This window comes from Rhinatrema bivittatum, chromosome 9, assembly GCF_901001135.1.
Source record: "Rhinatrema bivittatum chromosome 9, aRhiBiv1.1, whole genome shotgun sequence".
NCBI lineage: Eukaryota > Metazoa > Chordata > Amphibia > Gymnophiona > Rhinatrematidae > Rhinatrema > Rhinatrema bivittatum.
In genome coordinates, this window is record NC_042623.1 from 165,415,323 (window position 1) to 165,426,381 (window position 11,059).

Sequence of the window (11,059 nt, forward strand, 5' to 3'; positions counted from 1 at the left end):
GGGGTAGAAAGGAGCGAGTCAGAACTCTACCCCAGTGTCCCCTTTTGGATACAGTATGCATAGCTCTACTCTCTTTGCTTTAATTGTTCAGCCAGGTCTGTCCGAGAGATCAGGCAGTGCAGAACCACCAGTAATCTATAAATTAGGAGGTTGGCTAGGTTTGTCAGGCAGTTCAACTGCAGCTGAGTCTGTCTGGCAGGTTATGTAGAACTAGGAGTAATGAACTGGACTTGGACTGGTAACATAAAAAATGACAAACTGTAAGAGTGGGGTCCTAATAACTATATACAGAACTGTAATATGATTATTATTGGTGACTTAATTATCAATTATGTGAATAAAGTTACAACTTTCCAGAGACCAGCCAGTTCAGTGGAGCAGGATGGTACTGGTGGCTGGATTCTGGCAGGAAAGGCCACAGGGACCCAGGAGGCTAGATGATGGTACATGGGAAGGAAGAAGTGCTGGGTATGAAATAAATAAGGGATCTTGTATGCTCATTTACCCAAGACTATGGGGTACAGAGGACGAAGATGACAAAAGCCATCTTGAATAAGGAGTGATACCTTAGAAGCAGTTACACTGTATGTCTGGCAGCTGGGAAATATCCTTACTAGTATGGCAGAACAACTGGGCACACTGGAAGTGTCAATGGGTCTTTTTTTGCACTTATCTACACTCTCACATATATCCATTACATGTGCCCTAGATATACCCAACATGGGTTTTGTCTTACAATGTTAAAAGTGGGTACTGATGTACTAAATAAAGCGGTTTGATCTTTAGTTTCTTAGCATCATTTTAATTAAAATCCTAGTGTAAGGTCTGATCTATTAGCCAAGAACTGTCCTTTTGTCACATTTTGGCCAAGACTGAGAATCTGTACACTATGGCAGGAGAGGACAGCAAATGCCCTGGTAACAACTGGTGTGAATTATCCGTGTATAGCTTTACCCCTGGAATAATGTCTTTATACTGCTCTGGAGCTTCCCTTACAGGGCTGGCAGATTCTGTTCAGCTTAGGCTGTGGTATGCAGGAGTTTGGGTGGCTTACAACTGTAGGGGGTTCAGGAATAGGAGAAAGCTCCAGGAGCAGTATCTCCTCCTCCACGGTGCTCAGTGACAAGATCATAGCAGCTGCTCTCCCCTCATGATTGGGTGGCGGGGATTTGGGGAACCCTGTCAGCCCTACTTCTCCCTCTGCCAGTGTGTATATTTTCACCTTGATTTGTCTGCTCGGCTATTTATTTATTTAAAATATTTATAGCCGCTACTCAATGGCTCAAAGTGGGTTATAGAAACATAAATGAAAAAACAAACATTACATTGTTAAAATAAACCAACTTACATTGTACATTTTTCAAAGAAAAAGCAAAAACAAAACTTTTACATGAAAATGTGAAAATCAAAACATCTACTGGGGAAGCTAGTCATTAGTTCTAAAGAGGTTGGTTCCTCAAAACTTGACCCTATGTCATGTGAGCATCAAATGCTAATTTGTCATAAGTTGTTTTTTTTTTTAAAAACATTTTCAGATCTTGAATATTGCATAGAGAGAGCGGTAGAGCATTTCATAAGTAACCAGCCAACCACTGAGAGTGTTCCCTGATCTTGTCAAGATGTGCCAGTTTAAATTTTATTTATTTAGATTTATATCCAGCTTTTCACACTTTTTTTTAGTGCTTCAAAGTGTATTACATTCAGGTACTGTAGGTATTTCCCTATCCCCAGAGGGCTTACAATCTAAGTTTGTACCTGAGACAATGGAGAGTAAAGTGACTTACCCAAGGAAGGACAGCAGGACTCGAACCCTGGTCTCCTGGTTTGTAGCCCACTGCTCTAACCACTAGGCTACTCCTCCACATCCAAAAGGCTCTGGTTGGTCAACCTTAATGTGCGTGAGGTAGTATAGAGTTTAAGTGGCAAAGAGATCTACAGTGCATTGAGATAGTGTATCAAATTATAGATGACTCTAACATTTTGTATTGTATATGCCATGGAATTGGGAGCTAATGTAGTGATGATAGCATCAGGGTTATGTGTTCTCGTAAAGGAATAGCTGTTAGCAACCTGGCTGCTGAATTCTGGATCTGTTGACTTGGTCTCATTGTAACTGCAGGTAACCCAATATAAAGAGAATTACAGTAGTCCAAATGTGAGAATAATAGAGACTGCAGCATCTGGGACCAAGATTGATTTCAAATGGTGGAGCAATCAAAGCTTGGCAAAGGACATTTTGCACTACATTTTTGTTTACTTGATTGTACATTAATACTGATTGATCTAGGGTTACTCCCAGATCTCGCACAATATTCAAAATTGGTATTAACTGAAAATTCTAGTTCTTTTGTTAAATTTGTAGTCAGAAATCTAGATAGAACAATTATTTTGGATTTCCCCACATTTAAGGCGAGCTTGTTGTGGCGAAGCCAACTATGGATGGTAGATAACCAGGAGGCAAATTGTTTTGTTAAATCTCATTTATCCTTGAGGGGAAAGAAAAACAAAGTATTCAGCGTAGAGTTTATAATGTACCCCAAGACTCGCCCAAATTCAGCATAGAGGTGTCAAAAACATGTTGAATAATGCTGAGGATAAGGCCAAGTACTGGGGTACACCTGTTGGGAGTGGGTGCAGAGTAGAACTGGACCCTATTACAAAATGTTGCTTGCAGTTTGAGAGATAGGAAGTGAATCACGCTAACACACCACCAGAAATTCCCAAAGCAGAAAGTCGTGAAAGAAGGATAAAAGTGATTAATAGTATCAAAAGCTGATGTGATATCAAGCAAAATGAGCATATAATCAGGTCCTTTGTCAAATCTGCATCAGATCGTGTAAAAACTGGAAAATAATAATGCTGATGTGCTATGAAAATGGCAAAAGCCTAACTGGTATTGATCTAGAACTATTTATGAAACATACTAAAAATAAAAAAAAATAAAATAAAATCAAACCATCGATGACAGAACACAACCTGCCATATTTTACTGCTTAAACAGCTATCATAAATTTCAGACACTTGAAAATACTAATTCATTATCAAAATACAGTATATTATAAACCCAGTTATACAGAATCCAAGTCTAGCAAGACCAGTGTTTATTCATAAATAACCAAAAAAGCAGCCATTTAATAAAAAACAAATTTTATTTACAACCAAGGACATCCCATTGGAACTATGCAAACAGACACAGAACCTAAATCAGGACTTTCACGCAGGCACAGGCACTACCTTTGCTGCCTCCCTTCACTGCTCAATATGAACCACAAGCACAGTGATGTTATCTGCTGAACCGCGACGCACTGCCTCATTGGCCAGTCGGTTACAGGCACCTTCGTAACGGGCATCAGCTGAGAGCTTCCCTTCTCTTGCCTGCATCTTCTCATCCTGCTCAGAGTCCAAATACACTGACATCAGTCTTCAGCTCTCCTAAGAGTTAACCTTTCAATAGCAAGAGTTCCTCAGTAGCACCAAACTTTCACTTCAGTTGTTCTGTCCCAGCTCCCCACCTTCATCCCAAAAGCTTTGCTTTTTCACATACACCCTGAAATCCCATGTCCATCCATCCCTTCTCCTCACCTCCTCACCTCCACACCAAGATCCCCCACCCCCAACAAGATTTGCTGCAATGTTCTAGCGCAGCTTTTTGTTTCTCCTCAGCTTCAAGCACTTCTCCCTCTCTCTTATCACAAGGATATTACTGTCTGAGAAGAATTGTTCGATCCTGATCTTCAGGTACCCTTTTGCCCATGTTCTCCACTCTCATAAGCAGCTTTGTCCTAGCACAACTTTCCTGGTCCCACCTCTAGGAACTTCTGCCCTCCCTTCAATGGTATTCCAGCTTATTTCTCCCCTTTCCTCACCTCCACGCAGGACAAAATAAAGACAACTGCTTCTTCTGGGGCAAAAGCCTTAAAAAGGCCATCACAAGCAAGCAAAATGAACCTGGAACAAGAAGAAAAGTGAGAATAAAGTTAGGTGTTTAAAGTGAATAAAAACTGTCCACATATTACCTGCAGGTGGTCTTTACACTGACCCTATAGGATTTCCTAATACAGAGATATGAGAGAATTCACTCACTCCACCCCATCCAACCTGCTTAGCTTTTGAGATTTCATAGGACTGAATTCTATGATGGGTGCATTTAAATGTACTGCATCAGAATCCATGCAGGGCAAGAAACAAGTACACGTGAATACAACTAGGACTGCTATTTACTTCCCTTAATACAGTGCTTCTTCCCATTGTTACATTTTAATTATTGAAATCAAACAAAATGCTTCCCGTGGCCATAACTTGACAAAGGTTTACCTGTCATTGTGTGTTAGCTGGCAGCGTTTAATATCTGGCGTGCAGATGACACCACAACGCTTGTACTGGCCATCACCAAATGATCTGGAAACTTCCAACACACCCAGGACTCTGCCATCTCTTAAAGAAAGAAAAACTGTCAACATGTGCTGAGTATTGTCTCATAAATCAAATAATAATGTACAATCAGCATACATCAACTGAGGACTTTGCAGCCCTCAACAGAGAGAAATGCATGCGTCTCATGGCCAGTACTACATTTAACCCTAACAAGGAAGCACTTCTTTTTTTTTAACTTGATTATGTAATCTGTAGATGATGATAGTTACATTTCTGAAATGATGTGGTGCAGTTGCCAAGATTCTGTGTAAGAAGGAATCCCTCCAACCTGATGTATCTCTCTTGGTAGAACCAGTGCTTTGGGAACACTCCCGCATATGCATTTTATCTTTCAGTGAGAAAGAAAAAGGTGAAGATGGAGTAATGAGGGATGAAGAGGAGGCCATAACTCCCATCTCAATAGGGAAGAGAGGATTTACAGATTTAAGGAGAAACCAGGAGGAAAGAGAGGACACATTCTCCATATAGATGGAACTGAGAGGAAAGATAAACCTTAAGGCAGCAATTAAAACCCTACTTCCAACTTTTACATTTTGTGAAGATTTAGCTGAAATTCAATTTAAGGCCAATAGTCAGTAAGCGCTGAGTGAAAAAGTTATCTGGCTGTAGTTAGCCTGATAACTTGCGCCAAATATTCAGTGGGATAAATGTCCCACTGAATATACTCACCTAAAGTTATCTAGCAATTTGTTGCTAGATAACTTTAAAACTCAACTGGTTATGTCTGAATATAACCAGTTAGGTTTTGAAGTTACCTGGATAGTATATCTGGATAACATGCTACTTAACTAGATTTATTCACAATATATCCAGGTAAGGAGACAAAAAAAAAAAAAAAAGAAAAATCCTAGTAGGCCAGCTGACCTGATCCCACATGCCCCCACCCCACTAGAGGCTTCAAAATAATGTGGGGCATTGCATTCAATGCTTTCTTCCCCAAAGCCCCCTGAAAGATCATTTTAAAGTTATGGGTCTTTTGGCCTGAAAAAACAGCCAAAGCCCCCCATCCCCCTCAATTTCAAAATCAGGGATCCAGATCCCTCCCTTAAATCCCCAACCCATCTGGCACAGCTGAAAACCTCAAGGCTGTTGGGAATGCAGTACAAGCAAAACCGCTTCCGGCAGCGTCACATGTTGCCTGGACAGCAACACACGACGCCCCCGGAAGTAAATGTCAGAATCATACTAGACAGGAACTCATGCTGCTGCAGGAAGCGGTACACTTGTACTGCGATCCCAGCAGCCTTGGGGTTTTCAGGAGTGCCAGGAGGGTTTTTGTGTTGGTGTCGGGGGAAGGTTTAAGGAGGGGGCCTGGAGCCCTTATATTGATTTTGAAATAACTGGGGGGGGGGGGGGGGGGAGAAGGGGCAGCTGATTAGGCCAAAATATCTACAACTTTAAAATTATCTTTTGTGGGGGAATTTAGGGGTAGGGAGGCATCAGGTGTAATGCGCTACACCATTTTAAAGTTCTTTGGAAAGGGGAGAGGGAAGTCGGGTCAGCTAGCATGCTAAGATTTAAATTTTTTTTTTTTTAATTTGCCCCTGAATCGATGCAGTTAAGTTGTAAGTTATTCAGGTATACATACCTGAGTAACTTTAGGACCGCTCTAAGGGAGTCCTAGAGTTATATGGCTAAGTTAGCCAGGTATCACTGAATATCAGTTAACTTAGCCACATAATTCTACTCCACTCCGGACTTGCCCTTGGCTTGGCTTGTTATAGGTTTCTAGCCATCAAAACGTAATTGTTTAAGCCAGGGGCAGTCAGCACAGCAGGATTTCCAAATACTGGCATTTGTCCGGCTTAGTAGGATAAATGTGCAAAATATGGACTCCTGTAAACTTTAATGGCAAAAGCACAAAGGGTTTTCCTGAATATATTGGGTTTGGTTAAAGGATTAGACAGAAAGGCTCCATAGTATGGATGCACTTTAAAAATGTTTACACACCCAGCACACCTGGTCAACCTTCATAGAATAAATATTTTCTTTTTTTTTTTCTTCTTTTTTGTCTAGCTGCCTTTTCAGTGATCAAAAAGCTCTTTAACTGTTGTCTATGTCCTCCATCCTCACCCCTCAACACTGGGCACATGCTCACATTCTTCTCACCTCCTAAGGAAACTGCAAGTCAATTACCTGTCGCTCTGGCGCCAGAGGATTGTTCTGATGAAATGCCTCTACCAAAATAGATATTCGTGACAGATGAAGGATTTTGAACATGAGCCAGACACATTTCTAAAGGTTTTAAGGATGCAGAAAATAATGCTAGTACCAGGTGCAACAGGGATGACACTGTACTGAGGGCTCCTAATAGCCCATCTGTTAGCACTTATGGACCTTAGTGTATGGATGTGCTGCATAGATAAGTTGACAATATAATCATATCACAGACATAGGAATGTGGAACAGCATATCCCACAGAACTATTTAAAAAATAGAAGTGGAAAACCAAAAGCATAAAAGAAGGACTAAGTTAATGAAAAATAAAAGGTGTGCGTGTTGTCACGTAATGCCTCAGTGCTACCCCTAACACTCACTTGGAGAGTTCTACCAAGCACTGCCCAGGCCTGCTTGCATCTGTGCATGTGCTCCTACACTGGCAACCTCCCATCTGCCAAATGGATTCCTGCTTGTCTCTGGGCAAGTTGTTAACCCGCAAGCTTTCCCCTGGTGATTTCTAGGGACACTGGGACCACTAGGTTTGGATTTAGGAATAGGCAACACAGGCAACTATCTCCGGCACCAAATATCCGGACTAACGAACAGCCTGTTTCTATTTGCTTTAGGGACGCATGCTGGCACAGATTAAAAGTGGCATGACCATGATACTCTGTCTATGGGTGCCAAAATCTTAAATCCAATCCAGAGGACCACACACAGCAAAGGGTCACCGAGTTCCTAGAAATACACCCACAGACCAAATACACACAATATTGGGATCGTTAATCAGTCCAAGACAGGCAGGCCTAACAAACTAATACATTTATTAACAAAAAGTAAGAACAGTGAACAAAAAAAAAGATTTAATCTGGAAACAGGAGCAGATAAAATGACAAGGATTAAACAGAAAAAATTAACTGAATACGTTTCACTATTTATTTCACCACTGGGGAGGTCAGGAAAATCTGCTGTCCACATGAGCTGAACAGGGCTTCAGTCTAGAGATCTGCTCCCGCTGTACTCCCAGCCAAAATTAGAGAGTTCCAGTACCTTCATGGCTAGTTCTCTGTCTGTAGGGCCTATTAGTGCACAAAGTACTTAGAATCACTCCCTGACCAATGGCCTTCTGATTAGTAATAGTTTTCTGGCCAATGGCACTGCAGGATGTTTCAGTTTTACATTTTTTAAGGGGTGCTGGGATGTGAATTCTCTCCAAACCTCATTCAGAGTCAAGGCAGCATCCAAAGCTTCTGCTTTAACTACAGTCCAGAGGTCAAAACCACCTGCAAGTCAGCACAGAGGAAATGAGCTCTCTGAGGAAAAGTATCACAGGGCAGCATGCAAAATCCCTGTTTCATCACACTTGTACTTTCCAAGATCTGTCCAAATAAACCAATCAATATTCACAAACTATTAATGTATGCAAAATAGGCTTCACAATTCCATAATCAAAATAATTACAGTATATCCAATAAGCAAGGACCATATTTTGCTGTGGGGCTGCTTTGGAAGGGATTGAATATGTAGAAAACAAACAAAAATTGTATTCCATCATATTGAAGGATAGATCAAAAAACAAGTTACACAGCACACGTTTCAAGTTTATTAAAATTAATCGCACTCTGAGTGGAGTCATTTCAAGGTGACTGACAAACAATTAGACACATGGCAAAGACTATTGCCTTTCCAGAAGTACTACCTGTTCATGGAAAGAGAAAGGAAAGGTTATGCCATCTAGATAATTTCGACGTCTGGCTCAAAACCCGGTGTAAGGAAAATGGTTTTGGATACATTGGAGGCTGGGGCAATGTATGGAGCAATAAAAGAGGAAAAAGGATGCTATGTGAAAAATTCAGATCATACATTATCAGGCATTTAAACTAGGGAGGATGTGGCCAGTAAAATTAGAATATGACTCCCAAACAATATAGGAAGTGGGAACAGAAAGTAACAAAATCAATCAGTTAAAAAAAAACCAGAAAAGAAGATTAGGAAGAGCAGCTGGAAAGCTATGACTACAAATGTTTGTAGGCTGAGCAATAAAATCCCAGACCTGCAGGCCCTAATGATAGAGGCGGAATTAGACACTGCTGCTGTTACGGAGATCTGGTTCACTGAGTCTCATGATTGGGATATGGCCATCCTGGGCTATAACTTAAGATAAGGACGGAAAAGGGGGAGGAGTAGCTCTTTATGACAAAAACAATATCCAAGCAACTAAAATGCAAGGGTCATAGGGTAAAGAAGCAGCATTATGGACCATCTTAAAAAAAGAAGATGGTGCTTCCGTTTTTACTGGTGTGATCTACAGGTCTCCAACCCAAACAGATGAACTGGAAAGAAACCTGATCGAGGACATCCAAAAAGTGGGAAAGAAGGGAGAAGTGTTCTCGATGGAGATTTTAATCTGCCGGATGTGGACTGGAGCACCCCTTCTGCGTAATCTACAAAAAATAGAGAGATAGTGTATGCCCTTTAAGGCACTCTGCTCAAACAAATGGTTATGGAACCCATGAGGGAGGGTATGATCCTTGATCTAGTGCTCACTAATGGGAATGTCTCTGAGCATCAGATGGTATCTACTAGATAAGGGAGCCCGGACTGACGTGCCGCAAATGCGCAGTAGAGAGCAACTCTACCGCGCATGCGCGGGCGAGCACATCGGCCAGAGCTTGCCCATAACAAAAAATGGCGCTGGGAGGAGCGGCGGCAAGGCGCAGTAGCGGCACGCGCGTGCGAGGGACCTCCCCCGAAGATCTTCCATTTGTGCTATCCGGAAGGGAAGGGGAGAGAGGAGGAGGGAGGGAGAATAAAGGGTGAGGGGAGAATGAGGGGGGGGAGGAAATGGACCGAAAATGTTTTTTTAATGTAGCCCGTTATTACGGGCTTAACGTCTAGTGACTTAATATTGTGAACAGGATAGAGAGAAGTTACTCAAAAAAGGAAAATTAGTTCTTACCTGATAATTTTCGTTCCTGTAGTACACGGATCAGTCCAGACACCTGGGTTGTGACTCCGCACCAGCAGGTGGAGACAGAGTAAAACTTGTCGGGCTCCCTACATATAGTAAGGTGCCACCCACAGCCCCTCAGTCGCACGTAATGTCAAAGCCAGATAAACAACCAACACTAGCTAACTAGAACAAACCCCCCAAACATGAGGCCAATTCACAACAGCCCCTTGTGCTGGAGCCGAAAAACCTTCAGAACCATGAACACAACGTGCAAAAAACTGCCAAACTACAATGGCGGAATAAGTAACCGAGCAGACTCTCTCTCTTTCTTCTGACCTAAACTACAAGAGACAGATGGGCGGGAGTCTGGACTGATCCGTGTACTACAGGAACGAAAATTATCAGGTAAGAACTATCCCTGAGAATTATCAGGTAAGAACTATCCCTGAGAATGATGCCTCCACTAAGAGCGAAGAAATCGCCCAGTATTTCCTCACAAAAATCACCAACATCCTCCGCAGATTTCAACACCCTTCTCCATCCACCTCCCCTTCCCCCTCCCTCCAACCTTCCCCCACTTCACCCACCCTCCAAACCCTTGACCTGACTTCCGCTAAAGAAGTGGAATCTATTCTCAGAAAACTTAAACCAGCTTCCCACCCTTCAGACACCATTCCCACAAAATCCCTCCTCTCCATCCCGAACACTATATCCAAACCCATCGCAGACATCATAAACTCCTCCCTCTCTTCAGGCTCTGTCCCAGATGCTCTTAAACAAGCTATTGTCAAGCCCCTCCTAAAAAAACCAACACTAGACCCTAAAGACCCCGCTAACTTCCGCCCTATCTCTAACCTGCCCTTCCTATCCAAAATTATGGAAAAGATTGTAAACATCCAACTTACAGAATATCTAGAAAGCAACAACATTCTGCATCCAGCCCAATACGGCTTCCGTAAATACCTCAATACAGAAAACCTCCTGCTCTCCCTCACGGACCACTTACTCATAGGCATGGACCGAGGCAACTGTTACCTCCTCGCCCTACTCGACATCTCAGCTGCCTTTGATACCATCAACCATAACCTCCTCATCAACCGGCTATCCGAAATAGGCATCTCAGGCCTAGCCCTACTATGGTTTAAATCCTACTTATCTAACAGAAAGTTCTCCGTCAAGATAGGAAACGCCAACTCCACACTCTATCCCTTGTCTCAAGGTGTCCCACAAGGCTCCTCCCTCTCCTCCACCCTTTTCAACATTTATCTCACACCTCTATGTCAGCTCCTCACAGACCTCGGCCTCAAATTCTACCTCTATGCAGATGACGTTCAAATCGTCATTCCCATTCACAACTCTCTCTCAGATGCCCTTGCCTTCTGGAACACATGTCTTGCCAACATCAATGACTTCCTCACCAACATCCACCTCGCTCTAAACTCCTCCAAAACAGAGCTGCTCCTTATCTCTCCTCACCTCCCTCCCAAACCACCGATCTCCAACGATCCAGCT

The 11,059-nt window shown here is 42.4% G+C and overlaps 1 protein-coding gene across 3 annotated transcripts in view; it reads right to left on the reverse strand.

Annotated features, from left to right (window-relative positions):
* Positions 1–3,128: 3,128 nt before the first annotated feature.
* ILKAP (ILK associated serine/threonine phosphatase) overlaps positions 3,129–11,059 on the reverse strand; it is a 130,371-nt gene continuing 122,440 nt past the window's right edge. For all 3 annotated transcript variants that reach the window (XM_029615244.1, XM_029615245.1, XM_029615246.1), the window contains 3 exons: positions 4,315–4,434; positions 3,867–3,948; positions 3,129–3,390 (listed from right to left, as the gene is read on the reverse strand). In XM_029615244.1, the coding sequence (XP_029471104.1) occupies positions 3,250–3,390; positions 3,867–3,948; positions 4,315–4,434 (343 nt within the window). In that variant the 3' untranslated portion in view covers positions 3,129–3,249. The remainder of the gene's footprint in view (positions 3,391–3,866; positions 3,949–4,314; positions 4,435–11,059) is intronic.